The following is a 26,671-nucleotide window of genomic DNA, read 5'->3' as shown; positions in this document are numbered from 1 at the left end:
GTTCTATGCTTTTCTTGGTTTTTCTCTTGGAGCTGGAAAGAAAGCTAAGGCGGTAAAGAGCTTGCTACTGAGCCCTAGGTCCCATATGAGAGGAGAGAACCAATTTCCACATGACCAAGAAGGTACATGCACACACATACATCTACACACATATACATATACACACATACACACCACAATATAATCTTTTTAAAAGATTTGACCCTGTGAAATAGCAGCTTTTCCCTTTAGCCATCAGATACACTTATTATCCTCTAAATCCATGTTATTTTTCTTCTAAGCATTTATTTATTTATCCACTTACTGCCTGCTACAAGAATGTGATCTCTGTAAGAGCTGAGATTTTGTACCAAATGACAGCCACTTATTTGTCCACAGTTCTGTAATCTGGCTTGTTCTCTTGGTTTACCTTTGCTGACTTATACAGTTCAATCATCTGGAGGCTCACTGGGTCTGAAAAAAAGCATCAACCTTGGCCACCAAATGTTCCATAATCTACTGCTTTGTGTGTATTTTTTTTTATCTACAAAGAAAGGTGACTTGGTTATGGCAGATATTCAAGCTCAAATAACACTGCCAATTCTTTTTTTTTTTTTTAAGATTTATTTATTATAGATACAATATTCTGCCTTCCTGTACACCTGCACTCCAGAAGAGGGCACCAGATCTTGTTACAGATGGTTGTGAGCCACCATGCGGTTGCTGGGAATTGAACTCAGGACCTCTGGCAGAGCAACCAGTGCGCTTAACCTTTGAGTCATCTCTCCAGCCCACACTGCCGATTCTTATTGTGAGTTGGATTTAACCTTTATGTCTTAGTCCCCATCTCCTTTTCCATCATCATCACCCACTCTTCTCACAGTCACTAGTTGAATAATTCCTTAAGTCTTAGTGTCTTTCCTACCTCCACATCTTTGCTCATTCTATTTTTCCTGCCTAAAATACTCCCCTCCTCTTCCTCTTTGCCTATTTGAGCATTTCTCACTGACATTTAACAAACTTGGCCTCACCTACCCAATGCCAACCAAATCTGAGTCATGACGACAGCCAGGAGAAATCTCTGGTTGATACCAATAGTAAAACCATCCTTCGAGCCTATGGTGGGCACAGTGTTACTCTGTCCGGCTCTGTCCCTTGTTTTATGAAAACATCCCAACTACATAGTACTGTGAGGCTCTAACTATCTAGGTATACTTTAGTCATTCGACATATCCGAAAGAGGTCAGGCATTAATCAACTTATTAAATGGGCCCTGAAACTGAACAGGATATAGGGATGGACCAACATCCCTCTGTTCTTCTGTGGTGGAATCCTTTTCTGCAAACATACATACCTATATAAGTCTCCCTACATTGGTTAAGGTTTATATGATCAAAGTATACTTATATACTTACATGTGATAGCTATTATATACATAATATATGTATAGAATATATGACCTATAGACATAAATATATACATTTAAAAGATGTAGTTTGTTTCTATTTATGTGTGTGTATGTGTGTCTGGACGGGTATGTGTGAGTACTGACGGAAGCCAAAAGAGGGTGTCAGATCATCGAAAGCTGGAGTTATAGGCAGTTCGGAGCCACCTGATGTGGGCGCTGGAAACTGAGTTCTGCACTACGAGAGCAGCAAGTGCTCTTAACTGCTACGCCCTCCCTCGAGCCCAGCCTGATGTGCATTTGAGTGATCGGAGTGGTGGGGAGACTAATGTCTGAAGGAGTTTTCTTTGCGCTGATCTAAAGTCTCCTGAGAAAACTGAGTCCACGCAGGGCAGAGGAACTCCTGTGGCACGTATTTCTTGGGTTAGACAACTGGGGAAGAGATGCAGTAGTGAAGGGACGATGTGTGAGGAGAACCCAAAAAGCTGCCGAGTTAAGGTTCTCCTTAGTTCTGGGACAACAGTTGTGTGCAACCATGCCCGGTTTCTGTGACGCTCGCTGGCCATGGACTCCAGGGTCTAGACTGTGGCTAGGCCAGCACTCCAGTGGCCAAGACACTTTTCAAGTCCCCCTTTCTTCTTTCTCTGTCTGTCTCTATTTCTCACGCTTTCCCTCCCTCCCCTGGCCTCAAACTCACAATCTCCCTTCCATAGACCTCCTGAGTGGTGGGTGAATTTTTGCTTAGTGACATGCATTCTCGGTTTTGATGGATAGTAACATGGTCTCACTGGAGTCTACCTCACCTCCTCAAGTTAACCATCCAATAAGCACTATTAATTTTGCCTCTTTTTTTTTTTTTTAATCCATCTCCTCTCTTCCATTGTTACTATCACTGACCTAGTTCAAGTTCCCATAATCGCCCAGAGACAACTGGTCTTTCTGCCTCCAGTCTAATCCCCTTTCAATTCACCTTTCACACACTGCTAGACTAATCTTTCTCAGACATGCACACACACACACATATATGACTATATCACTCTCCTTAACAATATCCCCTACTCCTCAACTGCCCAGCTCATACTGTTGAAATTCTGAGTAGAACATTCCAGACATTTTGTTCCACGTGTAACTCACAGCCTTCATTTTGGTCCCTACTCCAACCCTACATACACACCCAACGCTTAAGCCATAGTGACCTACTTTCAGTTCCCCAAATACAACATGCTTTATCAAGCCCCTGCACATACATGGAATGCTTCCTGTGCCAGCCCTAATTCATCTTTAAAATTCAGTGAGTCATTTCCCCTGACTTGCCCCAGCCTTCGTCTGCCACCAACTGCAGACGCCTCTCCCTCCAGCTCCCTACAATTTCTTGTACACGTTTACATATTGCATCTACTTGCCTGCTTGCCTGCCTCCAACTGGCAGTGGGAGGCTCTCTGGGAACAAACTGCTTTTATAGGTTTTTGTATTCTTCATGTCTATCAGAGGCTTAAAATAGGCGCTTGGGGTCTGTTGAATGAACAGGTGACTCGTTTGTTTTGTTTTTTGGTGACAGGGTTTCTCTGTGTAGCCTTGGCTGTCCTGGACTTTTTATAGACCAGGCTGGCCTCCAACTCACAGCGATCGCCTGTGTCTACCTCCCTGAGGGCTGGGATCAAAAGGTGTGTGCCACCACGCCCAGCTCAGGGGACTCTTTTTTTTTGTAACTATTTTTTTAAAGATTTATTTATTGTTTATACAACATTCTGCTTGCACACCAGATCTTACTATAGATGGTTCTGAGCCACCATGTGGTTGACTGGGAATTGAACTCAGGACCTTCGGAAGAACAGGGAGTGTTCTTAACCTCTGAGCTATCTCCCAAGCCCCCTCAGGTGACTCTTTAATAGGCTTCAGGTTGGACAAACTTGTGGCACAGGAGGTTCTTTGCATAAAGTAGCTGGTTTTTATTTTAGACTGCCTTATCTTGGAGAAAGGCCCTGGTCTTTTTTTGTTTTTTTTGTATAATATTTTTGATCACTCATGCAGCAATTAAGCACCTACTATGTTTCAAGTATTGCATGACTTTTTTTTTAAATTAGGAAATATTGTGTTAAGCAAGAAAACCAGTTGTGGCCTCTAAGGACATTCTCTTAAGAGCTTTAAAGCAGCAAGAAATATGATTTTTTTTTGAAGTCCAATGCTTGGTGATACAAACATTTCATTCTACTAAAGACACATTCAGATAACTCTTCAAATAACCTCACAGTGACTTTCCTACTCAAACACAACCCAAGTCATCTTTTAGTGGCTGCAGATAAGAAGTAGAATGAGGGAACCGGAAAGATGGCTCAGAGGTTAAGATTGCTTACTGCTCTCACCCACACCTGGGGATTTACAAACAACTGTAACTCCAGCTTTATAGAGGATTCGATTCCCAGATCCCATATGCTGGAAGGAGAAAGCTGATTCCAAGTTGTTATCGGTCCCCAACACTGGCATACCACTCCCTTCCTCAATTAAAAGAATGGGTGTGTGTGTGTGTGTGTGTGTGTGTGTGTGTGTGTGTGTGTGTGTAAAAAAAAAAAAAGGTAGACTAACATTACCGAGACTTACCACTTGGTGGCAGTGCGTCTCCAGAAATGAGGTGTCTCAGGCCCAGGCCTTTAAAATAAACCAGTTCATAAATTATTCAAAATTGTGGTATATCTCTAACATGATAGGCCCTCTTTCATAAAAAGAAGAAAAACATTCTAGAGCTATTGCATTTATGATGGATGAGGTCCTGGCTTTGATTCTCAGCATAGAAAAAAAAAATCAAAAAGCAAAGAAGCAAACAAACAAAAAACACTGGAGGAGTGAAAGATAGACATCTCTTTAGGCTTTTCTTAATAAGCCTTAGCACCTGTCTTTGTTTATCCACCATGAAACAAATCATAACAAAACACCTGAGAATGGCCTGAACATATTAAACTTAATTTTTCTCATGTATGTGTAATTCTCAGAATTTCTTTTTGATTTCTTTTTTTAAAATGATGCGTGTGTGTGAAGCATACAGGTGCCATGACACACTTGTGGAGGTCAGAGGATAACTCTGGGGAGTCAGTTCTTTCCTTCCGTTGTGGGTTCTAGGGCTAAAACTCTAGGGCTAATGTTGGCCCCTGCAACAAGTACCTTTACCTGAGTATCCATCTTGTTGGCCTGAGCTGATCTGTAAATATTGATTCTGTGTGCTATGTAAAAATCTAAAGTACCTAACTTTTCGGAAGTATAAACTAATAGATGAAAATAACTTTTTATTTATTTGGATGCGTGTGGGTATTTTGCTTGAATGTATGTCTGTGTTTCACATCTTTGCCTTTTGCCCATGGAGGCCAGAAGAGGGCGTTGGATCCCCTGGAACTGGAGTTACAGACAAATGAGAGCTGCCATGTGGGTGATAGGAATTGAACCAGGGTTCTCTGGGAGAGCAGCCAGTGCTCTTAACCTCTGAGCCATCTCTCTAGCCCCTGAAAATAATATTTTTAGGGGTAACAGAACAGGGGAAGAAGGGAAACTTCAGAGGGCCCTCAAATCATGAAAAGCAGGGGACATCGGGCACCAGCAGTTCCTAGCTTTTTTTAAGTCTGTTTTTTTTCCTTTGCTAAGACAGAGATGATCATGCCACTTACCTTACAAGCTTACCCTAAAGATTAAGAAAATGATTATAAGACAGACATTGTATCACACGCCTGTGAGCCTAGCACTCTAGGAGGCAGAGGCCAAAGAGATCTCTGTGAGTTCGAGGCCAGCCTGGTCTATAAAGTAAGTCTAGGACAGCCAAGGCTACACAGAGAAACCCTGTTTCGAAAAACCGAAAGAAAGAAAGATTATAAAATTCTGCCCATTGTTTCTGTCACAAAGTGCCTTGCCAATAAAGGTTGGTCCTCCAAACGCTGGAGGAAGCGCTAAAGATAGATGCATATTCATGAATCACTGATGTATAAGGTCACAGTAAAATAGATCAAAAGGTGAAAAACGAAGGTGGGACTCTTTGTACTTTCTGCTACACCCCCACCTCAAGAACCCTTAGGGGTGCAGAAGTCGGTTGAGGGGTCAGAAGTGACTCTTTATCTGTGGTTGCTCTTTATCTGAATGTGGATTCAGATAAGGCTGGAAATTTTAAAGGGAAGACTAGTGTAAGGGGTGTCCAGCCATTCTCGAACGGCTCTGAGGAGGTTCTAGGGATGGGAGGCTTTCCGTGCTAAACCTGGAAAAGACCTCAGCCAACCGGACGGAGTTGGTCCCTACACTAGTAGAGGTGAAGGGCACGCGAGCTTTTGGGGGCTGGAGGAGGGGGGAGGATTGCTCAGATCTTTCTCTCCCTGGTCTCTTTACAATAACTTTGTAAGGAGTTTTTACCACTGGCCTGACCATACAGAAGATAAACGACAAAGCAGCTGAGACAATACAGTCCAGAGAGGTCAGTCCTGCCTGCCCATAGAGCAGGGCAAAGAAAGGGCAGAGAATTGACACAAAAAGGCAAAAGCATAACTACAGGGCTGCTCCAGGGACGAACTGATAGAGAAAGCCTCCAAGGGGTCTCGGATTCCCTTAGCAAAAATTCAGGTGTGGGGCACCCCGGAATACCTGGGGACTTCCTAGTTCACTTCCTGAAGTTTCTCTCCCCAAGCTGCATTCGGTATTACCCATGGAACTACGGCAAAGATCACAAGTCCAAGAACACCATTCGCGAGATACCTTCTTTCCACGCAATAGCGCCGGACCCCTTCGCACCCGGTCACCCCCAGTCACCCCAAAGCCACTCCTTGATCTGGTTGACAAGCGCAGCCGCGACCCGCCAAACCAACCCAAATTACTTTTGCCGGGCCAGCGGCAGACGCTTCCTGATTGGCAGGACGACAGAGGGTGGGGCCTGGGGGGAAATCCTCCCTCGGATTGGCGCAAACCATCGAGGGTGGGTGCCGGACTGCGTCTAGGCGCGAAAGCTCGAACTCCGCTGCCGGGCTGGAGACGGCGGGAGCTGTCGCCGGCAAGTGGAAGTTGCTGGGGACGGGTTCTCCCGGAGCCGCGCGGTGGGGAGGCCGGAATCATGACCGGCGAGGCGGGTTCTGAGGTGAGTTTAGGCTCCGGTCCGGGCTGCGGAGGCCTCTCGCCGTAGACCGGGTGGGACGGGAGACCCCAGCAGGGCCGGAGCGCCGAGCCCGGAGGACTACAATTACCGGCGTGCACCGCTCCGTGATCCCTGCTCTGGGTACCAGGGCCTGGGGCCTCCGGTGGGTCTTTGCCTAGCTTCCCGCGCTAGGTCCTTGCGGCTCTTTGGCTCGCCGGCGCGCGCTGCTGGGTCCTGGGCTTGTCACTGCAGCCCGCCCTGCTCTTTGGCGCGTTTCCTACCGCGCAAGCTCCTTTTACAGCATCCCCGGCAGAAAAAGAGGCCTTGGTCAGCCCGGCCTGGAGGGTGCGGGGTGAGGGTGGTACGCAGTTGGAACTGGTTCTGGAAGGGACCGCTGAGGGTCTCGTGCGTGGGCCCGCTGTGTTTGCCAGCAGGGCTTCGAGTGTCCCCCGCGCACGGTGTCCACCTGGTAGCTGATGGCTCGTTAGTGGAATTCAGCCATAGAAAACTTTTTCCGGGTTCTGTGCTCTTTTCTGGAGCCAGGACTAGGACCAAACAGTTGCCTTGGGAACAGATTTAATGGTGTACCAGAAAACTTAAATCACCAAACTAAAGCCGTATTTTGACATAAAGTTTTCATGATTAGATATTGAACAAAAATGTCAGACTTAAGTCAAGATAAGATCTCATCCTGCACCAACATGTCTTCTCACAAGCGTTGGTTTCAGTTAAATTATTTACAAAAGCAGGTGGCTGACTTCATAAGCCATACTTTTGCTGAGTCTTATTTAAAAAGAAAAGGAGGAGGAGGAAAGGGAAAAAAAGTAGGAGAGGGGTTACTAGGGACAGAGAATAGTGGCAGAGAGAGAAAGTTAGAGAAATGGTAGATGAGCACAATTACCGCACTGTGTGTGAGTGTAAGTGTAAATATCACAGGGGCCCGAGGGATGGCTCCTGAGTAAAGGCAGTTTTGCCAAGCCTGACAGCCTGACTTCTGTCTCCAGGATCCACCAGGTAGGAGAGAATAGACTTCTGCACGTTGTCCTCTGACTTCCATACATGTTCCTTGGTACATCACTCCCTTTCCATACATACACATACAAAAAAATAAATGAAGATGTAACTTAAAAAAAAAATTAAAGAGGGGCTAGAAAAATGGCTTAATAAGTAAGAGCACTTGCTGTTCTTCCAGAGAATCTGGGTTTGATTCCTGTTGCCCACATGGTGGTTCACAGCTATCTGTAATTCCAGTTCCAGGGGATCCTGGTACCTTCGTGGGCACCAGGCATGCATGCAGTGCCCTTACATACATGCAGGAAAAAAAATATCATACACATTCAGAATGTGGTGGCACACACTTTTAATCCCAGCACTCAGGAGGCAGAGGCAGGTGGATCTCTGTGAGTTTGAGACAAGCCTGGTCTACAAATCCAGTCCAGGACAGCCAGGGCTTGTTACACAGAGAAACCCTGTCTTGAAAAAAAAATTTTTTTTTTTACACATAAGTAAGTACTTTTTTTTTTTTTTTTTTTTTTAATTTAAAAGGGATTGGAGAGATAGCTCAATGGTTAAGACCCCTCTGTAACTGCACAGAACCCTGGTTCGGTTCCGATCATCCACATGATACCTGTCTGTAACTGCATTTCTAGGGGCTCTCATGCCCCCTTTTGGCCTCGTCTGGCACTGTATGATTATGGTGCACAGACATATGCGAGTGAAACACCTATACACATTAAATAAATAAGTACTTTCAGTTTAAAAAAGGGAAAAGAGCGAATCTGATCTGTGCGATTGGTGTGTTTAAAGGTTAAGAGTAGAAGGAGTTGCTCATTTAGTATCGTGTGGCAATTTCTGTTTGTGCTTGGTTTTGGTTTTGGCCAGTAACTGTAAATATCATCCCTTCATCGAACCATTGCATGGGCTCTTTCCATTTGCGGCTGGATGATCCCATGTTTTGTGGATGCCTACATACTTGGAGCTATGTCTTCTCCTTGTTAATGCAAACTTTATTCTCATTTTCTAGGTTAACCTGGAAATCAGTGATCTAAAACTTGTTTCACAAGAAGAAGAAGAAGCAGATAGTCCTGTGGACAGTGGACAGGGCAGCTTAGAAACACTCTTGAGTGAAAGAGGTTTGTAATATACGTTATATTAATTTCAGAAATAGAGTGTGGGGGGGGTCTTGGGTGGTGAGTGATTTCAGTTAATCTCATTATTTTTCTTGACTTATCAAATTGTTAGTGCCCCAACTTTATTATTTATTTTCTTTATTACGTATTCAAAATAATAGTGCTTACACATATTTTTATAAAGAATACCCATTCCGGTTATATAACTGAATAGATAAAATGTCTAATAGTTACTACATTGTCTGCTTAAGTGCATTCATTATAGAAAAGGATTTCTAACACCTGCCAAGATGATTAGAACAACTTTACACATTATAAATATATGTGATTACATTTTTTTAGCAAGTGAAGTTTTGCCACAGAAAAAATTTTTAAAAATATATCTTTAGATTTGCTTTGCTACAATCAGTTCTGTATTTGGATAATCCCACAAGGTGACATGTCACATGTGTAGTTAAATATATTTTTAAGTAGCTAGGAAGAAGGCCAAATGATTGGGTACCTTCTTGAAAACAAAAACCAAAGCTGTTTCCTTCAGATTCTGATGAAGAGATATTTGTGAGCAAGAAGCTGAAGAGCAGGAAAGTGCTGCAAGACAGCGATTCTGAAGCTGAGGACAGAGATGGCTCTCCGGAGAAACCCACCTATGGCAGCCAGGAGGAGACTAAAGAGAACTTATACTCAGGCAAGACTGGAAGGAGCAAAAGCATTTCCAAAAGGCTGGCTGATAGCGATGAGAGTGACAGTGAGGGAACTCTGTGTCCGGAGAGCCTTGAAACTCAACAGACACCCACCTCAGAGCTGAGCTTCCAGCCTGGAAGCCCTATGGACTTCACCACCAACAGAACGCTTTCCAAAAAACTCTCCAGAGAAGGAACCGAAGCAAAAGCAAAATCCAAGAGAAGACTCGAGAAAGAGGAGAGAACGATGGAAAAAATTAGGAGACTGAAAAAGAAGGAAACAAAATATCGGGTGTGTTGTAATTTTCTGAACTTTGGAATCGTGTGTGCGTGTGCGTGTGCGTGTGCGTGTGCGTGTGCGTGTGCGTGTGTGTGTGTGTGTGTGTGTGTGTGTGTGTGTGTGTGTGTTTTGTTAATGTTGTTGATTTTGATCAGGGTCTCACCATGTAGCCTTGGCTGGTCTGATACTCTTGTTTTGTAGATCAGGCTGGCCTCAAACTCACAGAGATCTACCTGTTTCTGCCTCCCAAGTGCTGGGCTTAAAGGAGTATACCACCAAACTCAGCAGTCATTTTTCTGAACTTTGTAATGCAGTCTTTATCCAAGTTCTGAAATTTATTTACTTTTATTTTTATATTTGTTTTTGTTCTTTGACAGGTTTTCTCTGTATAGCTCTGGCTGTCCTGAAACTTGCTCCTTAGACCAGGCTGGCCTTGAACTCAGAGATCCACTTGCCCCTGCCTCCTGAGTGCTGGGATTAAAGGCGTGCACCACCACTGCTTGGCCTACAATTTATTTTTACTTGGTGCAAATTTTAATTGTACATACTTAGGGGGCACTGTGATATTTCAGTACATATTACATGTGTGTAGCATGTAAGGATTGGATCGGAACAATTGGCAAACCTATCACCTCCAGCAGTTAGCATTTCTTTGTGTTCGACACATCAAAAATCCTGTCTGCTGGTTATGCTGAAATACCGAGTTAATAGTTGTCCACCCGTAGTTACCCTACTTTGTTGTGGACCTTAAGAGTTACTCTTAACACCCACGCTCCTGCATCTCCCTATGCCCTGTCCAAGGCCCTGCCATTCTATTCTCTCCTCTTTTTGAAAGGTTTGTTTTGTATATGCATATGTTTATGCCTTTGTGAATCCGTGTGCACCACGTGGATGGTGCAGGTTCCCGTGGAGGTCAGAGGTGTCAGATCTTCAGGAACTGGAGTTACAGGCAGTGGTGAGCCACCAGGGGAGGGTGCTGGGAACTGGACCTGGACCTTCTGTAACAACAGCTAGTGTTCTTAACTGCTGAGCTATCTTTTTAGCCCAAGACCAGCTTTTTAATTTCTCATAGAACTAAGAACGTGATGTTTCTCTTTCTAGTTTGACATAATGTCAAACATAATGTTCCATCAACATTGCCGCAAATGACAGAATCTCATTTTTTATGGGTGAACAATATATCCTTGAGTGTGTATGAATATTTTATGTATTACTGTTGAGGTGCATTCTAAAGAGTAATTAAGTTTTATTTTTCTGGTAGATCCGAGTATGTTTTAGGTTTTAGTTCCTTATGTTGTTTTTGCACACAAAATATAGCTTTAAATTGTCTGCTTTGCATAAAGAGTGACGGTAATTTACAATTAGTGATCTTTGCCATTGTAGTTGCGTGAAGGACACTTTCAAATTAATGGGCTCCTGGATTCTTGGTGTGTTCTTGTAGTTCTTCTCACTACTCCTCTGATGAAATTGACTTTGAAGGGAGGATTTTTGAAAATGCATACATGTAGAATGAACTTTTATTTGCCTGCTATAATTGTTGTGTCTTACTTCCTCTGTCTGCTAACCTAGGTCTAGTCCTGGAAGCTTCTAGCCTCCACACAAACTAACCTATGCCTAGAAGCTCAGCCTTTCTTGTTCTAGCTTTTCTCTCAGCTCCTGAATTACTCAGCTTGGCCTCAAACTAACTCTAGCAATCTGCTCTAATCTTGTAGCTTCTTCTCATTCTCTGGCTCTTTCTGTCTTCACCTGGGTTATCTTTCCGAAACCCGTCTCTATTATTGTCCTGGTAAAACTGTCTCTTTTCTCTGTATTGCACTGTAACTAGCTTTCATTTCCTGTCTTTTCTTGTGAGAGTTGGCTGTACCCTATTCTGTCTAGTCTTTCTCTGATTTGTCACATTTTCTGCCACTCAATTTAACATCACTTTCAAACATGGGTGCTTCCTTCTACAAATAACTTTACCGTCATTGTTCTGGTTTAAAGACGTGTTTCGCCACTCCTGGATCTAAGCAGTCTCTTCACCTGAAACTTGATCTGATTCTGGGATTAAAGGTCTATTTGTATTCCAGCTGTATCACACATACCTAGAAGGTCTTTAGATGTGATCTCTTGCCAGAATAGCCATGTTCTGAATTAACATTCCTCTACACATGCATCACTGAAAAGTTCATTTGTTAAATAAAAAAAATTATCCCCCAGTTTTACAAAGTAGTTGCTCTGTAAGTATTTAGTTAATTTTTCAAGACACATTTACTGTTTACTAAGTAAATTTTGGGTAGTTGTATAAAAGTCCTAGCTTGGGTCTCAAAGGACAAGTATAGCTTAGGAGCTGGTAAGAATATCTAGATGTGTCACATTTGTCTGTTGATGAAAGGTCAGCTTTTTGTTGTCTGTTCCAAATTACCATGTGATGTTGTGAAATGCTAGACTTTAAAATGATTCACTTGTGCCTTTTCTGTATTTATTGTCCAGGAAAGTGATGCAGACCAGCCACTTAATGACAGTGGCTGTCTTCTTGGAGATAGTGATCTTTTTGAAACAGGTTTGGAGGAGGAAAATGACTCTCCATTGGAAGATGAAGAGTCATTAGAGTCAATAAGGGCGGCTGTAAAAAACAAAGCAAAACATCACAAGGCAAGTAAAAAAATCATCCCTACCTACCCACCTCTTTCACCCTTTGCTTTGTTTTTGGATTTATTGTTGCAGCTTTTTTTTTTTAACTTAATTTTTAAAATACTTGTTTGTTTTTATGTATCTGGGTGTTTTGCTTGCTTTTCTATCTGTGTACCACATGCATACGGTGCCCATGAAGGCCAAGAAGAGGGCATCAGACCCTTTGTAACAAGAGTTACAAATGATGATGAGCTTCCTTGTGGGTGCTGGGAATTAGATCTGGGTCCTCTACACTTGTTCAGTGTGTAAGACTGTTTGCTGTGCAAGCATGAGGACCAAAGTTCAAATCTTCAGAATCCAGATAAAAAAGCCATGTATGGTCATGAGCTATAAACCCAGGACTGTGAGGACTGTGAGGACTTGGTGATCAACCTCGCTCCAAATTCAGTAAAGAGACCCTGTCTCAACCAAAGGGGGCTAACAGAGTAGGACACCTGATAGCCTTCTCTGCCCTCCGTGTGTGTGAACACATGTCTGCTGTATATGGGTATCTGTCAGCACACCAAATGTTTATCTCCTCACACCAAGCAAGAGAAAAACATTTGTCAGTGCAAATATGCATATACAGCAAACATGCGTTCACACACATGCACAAACCTAAACAAAAAGAGAGAAATATTTTAGTTAGTTTCTATCGCTGTGATAAACACTACAGCCAGACGCAAGGTGGGGAGGAAAGGATGTATTTGAGCTTATAGTCATAGTTTACCATGAAGAGAAGTCAGGGCGAGATCTGAAGTCACGGAGGAGTGCTGCTTAGCTCGATCTCCACATCTCGCCCAGCCTGCGTTTTTATACAAGCCAGGACGGCCTGCCCAGGGTTGGCACCTGGGCTCGACCTCTCCCCCATTAATCATTCATTAATGAAGACAGTGCCCACCCAGACTTGCCTACAAACCCGTCACACTGAGAAGTTCCTTAATTAAGCTTCCCTGTCCCCAGATGTGTCTAAATTCATGTCAAGTTGACAAAAATCAACCAGCACAAGGGATTTTCTCCCTCTTTTATGTGTGTATGTACGCGCCGCCTGTGTATATGCCCTGTGTGCATGCAGTGCCTGTAGAAGCTAAAAAGGGCGTTGGAGTCGCTGGAACTTGAAATATAAACTCCCATGAACTATGATGTAGGTGTTAGGTCCTCTGCGAAAGCAAGTGCTCTTAATTGCTGAGTTAACATTTTCAGCCCCCATAAAGGAGGGATTTTTTTTTTTTTTTTGAAGTTCCCTGGCAGTCATTTCCTTCTTAGGAAATATATAAACAGAAAAATTAGGGTTTTGATTCCAGTTTTATCTAAAACTTTTCTAGGCACATAGGAAAACTTTATGGCAGTTATTTCAGAGTAAAGTAATATGAGGTAGCGAAAAACATCCTTTTGCCAGCCCTGGTGGCTGTGTTACCTGAGCTCCTCGGGAGGCAGTAGAATTGCAAGTTCAAGGCCAGCCTCGTGAAGGGGAACTTAATGAGGCCCTGTCTCATTAAGTGAAACTTGAGGGCTGGGGATGTCTGTCAGTGGTAGAACACTTGCCCAGCCTGTGCTAGGCCCTGAGTTCTACTCCTGACACCAAACAAGAGAAACACATCTTTCTATCTGAGTTTAATTTTTGTCTTCAATCGTTTGCCTTTAATCAATCTTTTAGAAAAAGGAACCATCTCTGGAGAGTGAGACCTTTTCATTGGAAGAAGAAAATGAGGTATCCAAAGGCAGCGTGAGGAAGGTAAGACAGAGCCCTACCCAGTATTCACACTGCTCTCTTCCCACACGAGAGTGTGCATTTCTCACAGATAAATATTGTATCTTACTCGATTGCCTTGGTAACCAAGCTCTTTCTTTTTTCTTTTTTTTTTTTTAATTTACTTCATTCTTTTTGTTTATTTTTATGTGTATATGTTTTACCTGTATGTCTATGTCCACGTGCATGCCATGCCTGGTACCCAGAAGGGGGTATCAGATTCCCCTGGACTTGGAGTTATGGACAGTTACTTGTGAGCTACCGTGTGGGTGCTGGGAACTGAACCTGGGTCCTCTGCAAGAAAAGCAGGTGCCCTTAACCACTGAGCCATCTCTCTGTCATCCAAGATGGTTTTTTTTTTTGGGGGGGGTGGGAAGTGGGAATTCCAGACAGGGTTTCAACAGTCCTGGCTGTCCTACACTCACTTTGTAGACCAGGTTGGTCTCAAACTCGCAGCTATCCACCTGCCTCTGCCTCCCTGAATACAGTAGGAACAGAAATATCATTAGGGTACCTTTGTTTTCTGAAACTTGCTAATAAGTACATTCCTTATTCTTGTATTGATTGTATGAGTGCCTGTTCTTCCTTCTCTTCCTGCTTTCTTTTTTACTAGATTTATTTATTTATTTATTATTCAGCATTCTATCTGCATGTTTGCACCAAATCTCACTGTAGATGACTATGAACCACCATGTGGTTGCTGAGAATGGAACTCAGGACCTTTGGATGAACAACCAATGTTCTTAACCTCTGAGCCATCTTTCCAGCCCTCTCTTCCTGTTTTCTTGAAGAGAAAAATCTTCAGAGACAAATCTCTTTCTGGAAAAGACCATTAATGGAGTTTCACCTTTCTTGTTGTTGTTTGTTTTGTGTTTTTTAAGGAAAGAAAGGCAGCGAAGCTAAGTAAGGAAGCATTAAAAAGACTGCATAGCGAGACTCAGCGTCTAGTCCGAGGTAATACAAACCACTACAATAAACTGTGAGGGAAATTAGGATAAGTTGTTTGCTTTGTATTTTTTTGTCTGCTCATCTTGGATGTTGGGGAGTTGGTTTGCTAACACTTGTAATGTGAATTCACATTGTGATATGAAACTTCATAAATGTCCATTGTTCTCAAGCCCTTGGACTATCAATATAAACAGAAAATTTGCCGCTAAAGGGGGGATTGTTTTTTTTTAAGATATTTAAAATTACATGTGTGTATATGTATATATGTGGGAGTGAGTGTAGTTGCCCACAGAGGCCATTGTGAGCTGCCAACCTGACATGGGTTCTGGGAACTGAGCTCAGATCCTCTGAGAGCCAAAGTTCTGTAGCCCCATGAGGGAAAACTGTTATATTTTGTCTATGAGCTGACCGTGTCAGAATCCCTTTAGGGAGTTTTGAAATATGTGAAATTATTGGAGACATATAAAAGTTTCTGACTCAATAGGTTTGAAAAGGGATCCATGAATATGCATTTGTTAAAAGCATTCTGGTTTATTTTGCCTGGCATATAGCCCAAGGCCTTTAAGGTTTTTAAAGTGGGAGGATTGAAAGTTTGAGGTCAACATAGATTATACAGCAAGTTCCAGGCCAGGCTGTGAAACACAGCATGACCTTGTTTCATATCAAAACAAGCACAAAAGCCAGTGATCTTTAAGGACCTTGCATGTGTTTGGCTCTTGCCCTTGGTAAAAGCAGGACTGTTTTCTGTTTCTCATGATACCTTGGTTTTGTAGTATTTGCTTAACTGAGTGTGAAGTGACATTTCAGAATATACACATGAGTATTTCCTTGTTTTGTTCCATTTTTTTAGAATCTGCACTTAATCTTCCATATCATATGCCTGAGAGTAAAACTATTCACGATTTCTTCAAACGTAAACCCAGGCCCACTTGCCAGGGAAATGCCATGGCCTTGCTGAAGTAAGAAATTGCTTTCCTTGTGATTATAGTCTTAGTGGATATTCAGTTCTGTAGCATCTGGTGTAAAGTTCAGAATCCTTAGTCCTGTAAAGCTGATTTAAATGATTCATTCTGTGTTGAGGGATGAGAGTGTTTCACCGTGAGAATTTTCAATTCCAGTTCATGTCCCCTCCTCTAGGTCATGTAAGTATCAGTCAGGCCATTACAAGGAAACCATAAACACGACCAATGCAGCTGAAATGAATGCCGACGATCCCAGCAAAGATTCTGAGCAGACAACAGGTGCAGAAATTGCAACGGAAACTAATGTTCCCCCTGAGGTCTCAGAAGAAGCTGGAATTACTGCTGGATCAGATGAGGCTTGTGGGAAGGATCCAGTAAGAGAGCTGGAAATTGAGAAGACTGAGAAGCACGGTGATGACAGACCTTCTCCTGGGGACACTTCAGTGGCACAGCAGGAACCCTCCATCTCCAGGATCAATGAGGGGTATCAGGTTGGAGAACTCACAGTGTCTGACCCTCATGCCCTAGAGGGAGAAAAACTGAAAACAACAGAAGAAACAGGTGCAAAAGAGGGAGAGCCTGCGCAGAGAACTAAATCCTTGGCAGGTACGCCACCCAAGAAGGTGAGAAGATTCACCGCAGACCGACTTAGGCAGCTAGGAGTGGATGTTTCCATTCAGCCCCGGCTGGGTGCTGACGAAGACTCCTTTGTGATACTTGATGAACCTGAACCCAACCGAGGTAACCCTTGAAAGTGGGGAGATTCTCTGGGGTGGTTCCTACCCTCAGCTTCTGCTGCTGTGGAAGATGGGGAGTGTGGGAGAAGCCAGTGATTGCTCATGATCTCATTCTAGGTGTTCGTGAGGTGGGCAGAATTCCTTTCAGATGGCTTTGGCAGATGTCAGGGTTATCTTTTAAATTTTTTTCAAATAGAAACCTGGTGGTAATTAACATACCAAAGAGACATACTGCTGTTGGGTTATGGTATTTAGGAATTTATTTCTCCCTTTTTGACTTGAACACCTAAATTTTTCTGTGACCCTGTGTCAGATCTAATGAACTCATTCATAAAAACATTCCATTTTTCACAGCCAGAGAGAAACAGTTTGGTCCACTTAAATTTTCTGCAAAACTTTACTTCTTTCCCCACCTTCAAACTCAACAGATACTGAACTATCTGCTGCGTTTATAAAATGTTCTACTCTTCCAGGCTGACAGAGGAAGTCACCTATAACCTTATAAAAATCCTGTCTTACAAGCAAGGCAGTCTATCGTACACTGGGTAAATCATACATACACCCTTCGCTTACAGTACTCTCACTGTAGGGCCTGGCAGGACAGCTCATGGGGTGAGAGCACGTGTTGCTCCCTGGAGGACAGAGAGTTTAGTTCCCAGCTCCCATGCCTGATGGCGCCTAAGGACCTTCAACTGCAGCTCCAGGCACTCGGACATTCTTGTGTCTGATGTTTCTCTGGTTAGTCTCAAACTCACTGTGTAGCCATGGATGTCCTTGGCCTGTGAGTGCTGGGATTGTAGGCCTGGTTCATGGGTGCTGGGGATTGAACTTAGGACTTCACGAATGCGTGTGAGCACGCTGCCACTTAAGTCACACCCCTATCCCAGGCATATATTACAAATTGTTTAACCGAGTGTAGGTTATTTAGTTATTGTTCAAATGGATCTCTCTGTCGTCGAGGCTAGCCTTGAACTCCCCAACCTGCCTGCCTCATGGTTGGGATTCAATATGTGCCAACACTCAGGCCTGGGCTCGCTCCAACCCATCTTAGAGAGAAAGAAAAGAAAGACACTGTGTGGATCAGGAGCTATACTGAGGTGTATTGAAATAATGTATTCAACTGAATAGGATAAAAAAAAGCATTCAAATGCTGGTAACTGGAATTGTTTACATCAAGAATATTTGAATCTGCAACTTATTGTTGACAGGTGCTATGTTAGCCACTATGTCTGGTGTGTAAAACATGCTTGGTGACTTTATTGGGTAGATGGACTTCGTAGAGGTGAAAGAAGGATACTCTGGGGATATATACATACATATATATACATACACATGTGTGTATCTATTTTAAACTTTTTTTTGAGTCAGGGTTTCACTATGTAACCTTGGTTATCCTAGAACTCACAATGTAGATCAATCTGGCCTCACACTTGCAGGATTCTTCCCCCTCTGCCTCCAAGTGCTGGAATTACAGGTGTGCACTGCAAGCACGCCTGACAAGGACATTTTTAGAAGGTACAGAAAAGGCTCGGCACAGTACATGCTGGGAGAAGAGAGTTTGATTAGAGCTGGAGGCACAGTCGGGAGTTTCCTAACACAAGCAGCGTAGATTCATCAGCAAAGGACAAGAAGGAGCTGCTGCCCACAGCGCTGAGGAAACACTGTTTCGTGGCACTAGCAATTATCTAAGCAGTCCTGGGGATACAGGGGGGACCTTTTTTGAGGACCTACTATATTAAATACTGGTAGACTCTTTATTATCTTCCTTGACTCTTAATGACCCTGGAGATTATTTTGCAAAATGAAGAAACTGAGGCTCAGGAGTTGGGTGATTTTTTCCTAGCATGATACTTTGCTTATACAGAACTTAGCATATTCCTGCCACATGATGGATGCTTTCTCATTTAACTCAGCATGTTTTCACTGAGCATGATGGCGCACACCTTTAATCCCAGCATTTGGGAGGTAGAGGCAGGGCTGATCTCTGTGAGACCAATGCTAGCTTGGTCTACGTAGAATTCCAGGCCAACCAGGGCCAAATAGTAAGACCCTGACTTTCTTTAATATAATTGACATGAAAGCTCAGTTTTTAAACAGGATACTATTCTCAAGGAAATGAAAATATGATAGAGATAGGCAAGCCAACCATTATTGTACTAGATGGTAAATAAAGTGGTCAGTATGTGTTGACTGGAGGAGATGCATAGGAACCCTAGAGCAAACTTTGGAGAAGTTTCTGAAAAGAAAAAACAATCAAAACCAGTCCTGAAAACAGAGGGGAGATACCAAAGCAGGCAGCTTGTCTGGTAGAGAAACTACAAAAGACAGATAATAGAAATCACAGGAAGTGCTGCCTGGTGGACTGAAAGTTGTAGGGGAATTGATGATAGCCTAGATCCAGTAGGGCTTTGGGGGCGTGGTAGAGCTTCAGTTGAGCCTTTTCTAGTAAAGGACCCTTGAAAAGTTTTGTTTTAGGCAGGGAAAATGACTCAGTCACTTACTTTAGGATGTTCAAACTGATGACCAGCATACTTGATGGTTTGAAAGAGTTTTAGAGCTGGGCATGACTCCCTGTGCCTGTGATCCTAGCCCATAGAAGGCTGAAGCAGGATTATTGAAAGGTCAAGGATACTCTGGGCTATGTACCAAGGACCAGGCCAGCCAAGGCTATATAGCCAAGACCCTGTTTCAAAAACCAAAGAAACAGAAAGGGTTGAAGAGATGGCTCAGTGGTTAATAGCATGTGCTGCTCTTACAGAGGATTAGAGTCAGTTTCAGCACTCACGTCTGGCACCTGTAACTCCAACACTAGGGCATCTGATGCTTTAGGGCCTCCAGGAGCACCTGCAGTCACATGCACACACACACACACACACACACACACACACACGCACGCATAATTAAAATTTTTAAATAAATTTCAAAATGTACAAAGAAGAATGAAAACAAGGATAATATTTCAATTTTTATTTATTTGTTTGTTTGTTTATTTGGTTTTTTGAGATAGGGTTTCTGTGTAGTCTTGGCTGTCCTGGACTTGCTTTCTAGACCAGGCTGGCCTCGATCTCACGGAAATCTGCCTGCCTCTGCCTTCCTGAGTGCTGGGATTAAAGGCGTGCACCACTACCGCCCAGCTCAATTTCTGTTTTTCATAGAGTGAATGTCCATGAGAAAAATGAATCTAGATTTAAATTGTATCATGTAGGAAATACACTATTTCTATTCTTTATGAAGGCACAGGAAGCTAGTGAGAATGAGAATAGTGGACCAAAGCTATGGGCCTATAAACTTGAGCTGGGACAGAGTTTTCTCTACTCAGAGAAGAGATGAGAGATACTAGGAAAAGACTGAGGGATGGTTGAGGCAGGTAACGAAGGCAAAGAAAGTGGCTGCTTCACCTGACTCCAGAATGGAGAGCTTTGAGAATCCTCACTTTCTCTAGTTATGAATGAAGGAAATTCCTCACTGTTATTTTAGGGCCTCACTGAAATCTTCCTACTCAACTGCTTTATTTTATTAGCACCAATAATGATCTGCCTATTTCTGTTCTCTTTCTGCTGGGACCACCTGTTGCTTCTTTACCGAGCCACTATAAATAGGAGGCAAACTTAGGGTTTCTCCCACTGTTCTTTCTAAGTAGACAAACCATGCTTTTGAGTTGGGTTTTTACTAATAATTGTTAGAGACACATAAAAAGATTTGTGTCTCCTCTGAGGAAAGTAAAGAACATAACCAAACTGCTACTAACATGGGATTTGAGTGCATGTTTTTAAAAATTAACCATTGCTGGGTGTGGTGGTGTGCACCTATAATCTCAGCTCTTAGTGGAGGCAGGAGGATCAGTAGTTCAAGATAAGCCTGGACAACTTGAGATCCTGGTCTCTAAAAACAAACAAACATAATAATAACCACCAAAAATAAGCTTTTTCTTTTTAAAACTAATCTTGCCTCTTTTTAAAGTTATTATTTATTTGTTTCATTTTTATGTGTATGTGCCTGAATGTATGAATGTGCACTGTGTGTGTACAGGAGCCCTCAGAGGTCAGGAGAAGACGAGTTACAGGGGTCACGTGGGCTACCGTGTAGCTTCTGGGAACCAAACCCAGGTCCTCTGCAAGAGCAGCCAGTGCTCTTAACCACTGAGCCATCTCTCCAGCCCCAAACTGAACTTGTTTTGTTTTTTGAGATATCGTCTCATTATGTAGCATTGGCTATCTTGGAACTTGCTGTGTAGGCCAAGGTGGCCTTAAACGAGCAGAGATCCACCTGTCTCTTTAATCCCAAGTCCTGGGGTTAAAAGTATGCACCACCACACCTGGCTCCAAATTAAGCTTTTTAATAGCTGAAATGGAAGCAGTTTTTTTGTTTGTTTACTACTGATTTGATACTAAAAGGTAATTGAGGGCTGCAGAGGGCTCAAAGGCACTTGCCACCAAGCCTATTGGCCTGAGTTTGGTCCCTGGGACCCACATGGTGAAAAGAAAGGACTGACTAAAAATTGTTCTCTGCCCTCCACACAGAGGCCATGGCATGCTTTTACACACACACACACACACACACACACACACAAAATAAATGCAATAAAATTTTGCTTTAAAGAGTCTGGTTTTTTAAACCAGAGAGAAAATAGTTGTGGGTTACAGCATATGAACTTTGTGCAGATCTTACTAGCTAGAGGGTTTTGGTTTCTCTTGTTAATTCCTCAATGCTGTTAAGTTGGAAAACTTACTGTTCTAAAGAGCATGAGCATGGCACACTGACACGCTGGTTCATGTTTGGGTTTAGAATTGGAAGCCTTGAAGCAGCGTTTCTGGAGGCACGCTAACCCAGCCGCCAATCCCAGGGCTCGTCAGACGGTGAATGTGAACATCATCGTGAAGGACCTGGGCACTGGCGGGAAGGAGGAGCTAAAGATGGATGTGGTGCCTGTGACTTTGGCAGCTGAGAAACTGGATGGAGCAAGCCACACAAAACCAGGTATTTCTCTTTTCTGTTGAGGGTATGGCATGAAGTTACAGAACTTTTCCGTGGAGACTGGCAGCACCACCTTCAGGATGATTCAAAGGTGGCATGGGGGGGTGTGCCCACAATAGCTTTATTTTTTTAAAAAAAGTGCTTACCCAAATATAAAAAGTCATAAATACTCACTGTAAAAAATGTACAGAGAAGCCAGGCATGGTGATGCACAGAAGTGCACATCCCAGCATTTGGGATGCTGAGGCAAGAGAATTATCTCTTTTACCAAGTTTACTTTTTTTTAATTGTTTGTCTCTATATAAATAAGTGTTTCACTGTTTCCCATCATGGCTTCTGAGTGTGGGACTTTTCCAGTGCTGAGGCTCAGACCCAGGACCCCTTGCATGCTAACTGAATGTTTTTCTACTGAGCTGTATCCCTGACCTTTTGAGCTAGAGACTACTGAAGCTTTGTTCCCTCCCAACCGTCCTTTAAACAGTTATTTACAATCATCTGGGTACAGACATTCTCTTATACTATCCTGTGCTGAAATAAATAAAAGCCTAGCATACTAAGGTCTTTGATTTTCCTTTTGGGTGTCTAGAATACAAAGAGTTGCTTAAATGGCATGTTTACTTATTGTACTGTGTAGTCGGTCATATCTATAGCACACTAATCTTTTGTTGTTGTTCAGGTGAAAAACTGCAGATGCTAAAAGCTAAATTGCAGGAGGCAATGAAACTCCGAAGGCTTGAGGAGCGGCAAAAGCGCCAAGCGTTATTAAAATTAGATAATGAAGATGGGTTTGAAGAGGAGGAGGAGGAAGAAGAAGAAATGACAGATGAGTCTGAAGAAGATGGAGAAGAGGAGGCAGAAGAAGAGGAGGAGAATCAAGACACTCAGGAGGTTTGGGGCAATTATATAATTTTGTTGCTTGGCCATGATGAATAAGAGAAAGATAAGATTTACTTATTATTTATGTGTATGGGTGCTTTACCTGCAGTGCCTGCAGAGGCTAGAGAAGGTACTGGAGCCTCTGGAACTGCAGTCACAGGTGGTTGTTGCCTGAGTGCTGGGAATTGAAACAGAGTTGTACTCCGGAAGGAAGAGCACAAAGTGCAGAGTCATCTTTCCATCCCCCAAAAAGATTTTTTTTTTTTTTTTTTTAGGTTTTTTTGAGACAGGGTTTCTCTGTGTATAGCCCTATCTGTCCTGGAATTGTTCTATAGACCAGGCTGGTCTTGAACTTACAGAAATCCACCCCGCCTCTGCCTCCTGAGTACTGGGATTAAAGGAATGCACCACTGCCCGGCCCAAAAGATGTTTTTAAAAATGTGTATGCATGTTTTTGCCTTTATGTATGTTCTGTCTGCATATATATCTGCACGCCAGAAGAGGGCACCAGATCTCATTATAGATGGTTGTGGGCCACCATGTGGATGCTGGGAATTGAACTCAGGACCTCTGGAAGTGCTCTTAACCTCCAAGCCATCTCTCCAGCCCCTAAATTGGAATATCTTTATAGCCCATTTGGGGGGGCTAATTTTAACACTGACTTTATGTATGTGAGTGTATCATGTGTGTGTCTGAAGGATGGATGAAATTAGCTATGTATATATGTGCTCAAAGCTAAGCCCATACAATTCTCTTGGCAATATTGAGTATCTGAAGTTCACAGCTGTCTGTGTCCTGTTTCTGTCTGGTAGTTTATATATTTTAATATAGTGCTATGTTGAAAATAACTTTATTAATAAGAACTTTTCTGTTTGTCACTGATTCAGATCAAAAAGCAATTGTTCTTGTTTAGGCTGAGGTCTGGAATAAGTTCTCGAGCAAGAGGTCTTCCTAAATTAATCTCATTCTTAGTTACGGAGGACATTTATAGAACAGCCTCTGGCCTTATTCAATAGTGGTTTTGCAGCTCAGGGGAGGCGGTGATTGATTATACGCCTGTGAGGTTTGAAAAGCCCTTTCCTGTTGGTTGAAAGACATAGGTGCTTAACCCTGCATAAAGAGCGAGAAAGTAGTGCTGAGCTGGGCAGCCATGGTCGTCTATGGTTGACTATGATCAGCAGTCATCCCATCTCTACACACCCTTACTCTCTTAGTGCCTTAGTAACACTCTAACCTAATCTTCCTTCATAATATTGTAGCAATATTAGGAGTGTGTGAAAAGCTCTACAAGTTAGCTAGGTGTGGCATACATCTTTAATCCCAGCACTCGGGAGGCAGAGGCAGGTGGATCTCTTGTGAATTCAAGGCCAGCCTAGTCTACAGAGTGAGTTTAGACTGACTGGTCAGGGAGCCAGGCCCACATAGTAAGATCCTGCCTCAAAAAACAAAGCAAAACACCCAAAAAACAACTCTAAGAAGTTTGTTTTAAGTTTACCATTTCATACTTGAGATATTACCTATAACCAAGAATCCATATTTCAGGCTAAGAATGGATCTGCTTTACATTTTTTGACTTGTATTATTTTTTACATGATTGGCATAGACTGCAGACTTTCTTCTTGTTAGTGAAGATACAGAAACCAAAGATGAAAAGGAAACAGATAAAGAAAATACAGATGGCAGTAGTGAAATTGGCAAGTCTGTTGACCTCTCCGTTCCCAAGCCCCTCTCCTCGGATTCCACCTTACTTCTGTTTAAGGACAGCTCTTCCAAGACTGGGTAAGTTCCTCTAAGGACATACAAAATTCTTTTGGATTTCTAAAGACTTGTATTTTTTAAGGTGTGTGCATGTCTGTGTGTGCGTGAGTGCAGGTGCCTGAGGAGGCCAGAAGAGAGTGTTAGGTGCCCTGGAGCTGGAGTTCTATGTGGTTATGCCTGATGTGGGTTCTGGGAACCGGTCTTGGGACCTCTGGAAGAGGTCTTAACGGTGGGGCCATTTCTAGTGCATCTTTTGAATTTCTTACAAGAGAGTAGGAAGTAAGAACAGATACTAAAGCAGTGTATTATTTTAATTTGTAGTTACTTTCCTACTGAAGAAAAATCAGAAACAGATGAACACTTGGGCAAGCAGTCTGGCAAACTGGGTAAGTAGTGATCTTTTCTGGTTGGTTTAAGATTTATTTATTTATTTATGTATGTATGTATGTATATAATGTTCTGTCTGCATATATATCTGCACGCCAGAAGAGGGCACCAGATCTCATTATAGATGGTTGTGGGCTACCATGTGGATGCTGGGAATTGAACTCAGGACCTCTGGAAGTGCTCTTAACCTCCAAGCCATCTCTCCAGCCCCTAAATTGGAATATCTTTATAGCCCATTTGGGGGGGCTAATTTTAACACTGACTTATTTTTACTTTGCAAATGTTTTGCCTGCATGAATGTGTGTGACAAAAGTCAGAGAAGGTACTGGAACCTATGGATCTGGAGTTACAGGTGGTGTGAGCTGTCACGTGGGTGCTGAGAACTGAACAGGTCCTCTGCGAGAGCAGCGAGGGCTCTTAACCTCTGAGCCATCTTTCCAGGCCCTGAGCTATCCTTTTCTAGTAGACGGTGGACATGTGTTAGGTCCTGAGTGGGTGGATGTTGATTTCTTGATTGAGTGAAACATGAAATATTTCTATACACAGATCAAACAAAGGTATGTAATTTGTTGGAATAATAAAGACTGATGGAGGCCTTAGGCAGGGTAGAGAGGAAAGAAAACTTCCAGGTGTCACTTAGCTTAGTCATGAGCCCTGATTGTGCAATGCTGTTGTAGTAAATTAGAGTAATTTACCTTCAACAGAATGATTTGAAACCTAGAATATAAGTGGTTTGCCGGTGAATTTTACCTGTTTCATCCTCAGCCCTTTTTCCTAAACAAATCCACCTCGTTTCTGTAATCACACCTTTAAAGGGTATTTCCCCGTCCTCTTTAGATGAAGATGACTTGTGTTCACTGCTAACAAAGGAGAGCAGCCACAATAGCAGCTTTGAACTGATTGGCTCCACAATTCCATCCTATCAGCCTTGCAACAGACAGACAGGCCGTGGGGCCAGCTTTCTCCCTACAGCAGGAGGGTTCCGATCCCCTTCCCCTGGGCTGTTTCGAGCCAGTTTGATCAGCTCAACTTCTAAGGTAAGGTGCTGATAGTTTTTCTAATCTCCTCCTGCTCTCACTTCCCATAATGCCAAACAGAGTGTGCCCCAGCCAGCCACCTCCCACCACCTTGGTGCTCAGCTTAAAAATCCACCTCCCTTGTGTATTAGCAAGCTTTCTTCTTGCTTAGAGGTATTTTTCCTTGAGCGCCTTTGACTATGCCTTGTCCTGCTCAACTGTGATTGCCTAACAGCAGATGACATATCACAAGGAGCAGCTTCTGTTGTTGTCATGACACTGAATGGCATTTGTAAAATGTTTTGCTATTGTTTTTATTTTGGTGCCAGAGTTCAGGAAAACTGTCTGAGCCTTCACTTCCCATAGAGGATTCCCAGGATCTGTACACCGCCTCCCCAGAGCCCAAGACACTTTTCCTAGGAGCAGGAGACTTCCAGTTCTGTTTAGAAGATGACACTCAGAGCCAACTGTTGGATGCAGATGGGTAGGTAGTTTTGTGTTTCTGTGGGTGGGGATAAGGCTGGGTGCTGCTTAATTTTGTTTAAAAATAAAATGAGCTTCTGTCACTCCATCTGGCTTTCTCTTCTGAGAAAGAGAAGGTGTACCGACCATTAGACTCACATTCTATGAGTTTGAACGAAATCTCCAGAAAATAAAATGTAGATACCTCTTGTTGACATCCCGATTCTCTAACCTTATCTGAGACACACAGATCTTGTATAGTAAGGGCTGTTCATCCTCTTGTGTTCTGATTGTTGGGTGAGATTGGGCTATAACGCCCATCCCTGATGTATTGTTAGAAGCCACCTTTATACCTTACCTTTTGACATTGCCCATGCTCCCCGGTTAGATTAGCATGAGGCTGACCTTTGAATCCTGTTTTCTGAATCGAGGCTCGGTGTGTTAGTTACTTGCCTTTTGCTGTGACTGAAATACCTGCCAGCCATTTGGGGAAGGAGGGCGTATTTTGCCCGATAGTTCAGTGGATACCATCCATCATGGCAGCCCAGTCACGGCGACAGGAGCAGAAGGCAGTGGGCACA

At 43.0% G+C, this 26,671-nt stretch overlaps 1 protein-coding gene across 2 annotated transcripts in view; it reads left to right on the top strand.

The window, feature by feature from the left end:
• Window positions 1–6,359: 6,359 nt before the first annotated feature.
• The window catches only part of Clspn (claspin), a 33,550-nt gene continuing 13,238 nt past the window's right edge, over window positions 6,360–26,671 (top strand). For both annotated transcript variants that reach the window (XM_021627128.2, XM_021627127.2), the window contains exons 1-14: window positions 6,360–6,482; window positions 8,503–8,611; window positions 9,147–9,580; window positions 12,041–12,202; window positions 13,878–13,955; window positions 14,852–14,924; window positions 15,769–15,877; window positions 16,056–16,621; window positions 21,403–21,594; window positions 22,268–22,479; window positions 24,071–24,246; window positions 24,547–24,611; window positions 25,450–25,649; window positions 25,958–26,112. In XM_021627128.2, coding sequence (XP_021482803.1) covers window positions 6,459–6,482; window positions 8,503–8,611; window positions 9,147–9,580; window positions 12,041–12,202; window positions 13,878–13,955; window positions 14,852–14,924; window positions 15,769–15,877; window positions 16,056–16,621; window positions 21,403–21,594; window positions 22,268–22,479; window positions 24,071–24,246; window positions 24,547–24,611; window positions 25,450–25,649; window positions 25,958–26,112 — 2,555 coding nt within the window. In that variant the 5' untranslated portion in view covers window positions 6,360–6,458. The remainder of the gene's footprint in view (window positions 6,483–8,502; window positions 8,612–9,146; window positions 9,581–12,040; window positions 12,203–13,877; window positions 13,956–14,851; window positions 14,925–15,768; window positions 15,878–16,055; window positions 16,622–21,402; window positions 21,595–22,267; window positions 22,480–24,070; window positions 24,247–24,546; window positions 24,612–25,449; window positions 25,650–25,957; window positions 26,113–26,671) is intronic.

Source organism: Meriones unguiculatus, chromosome 3, assembly GCF_030254825.1.
Source record: "Meriones unguiculatus strain TT.TT164.6M chromosome 3, Bangor_MerUng_6.1, whole genome shotgun sequence".
Taxonomy (NCBI): Eukaryota; Metazoa; Chordata; class Mammalia; order Rodentia; family Muridae; genus Meriones; species Meriones unguiculatus.
Note: the sequence above shows the minus strand (reverse complement) of the source record. Positions and strands in the feature narration are given on the sequence as shown.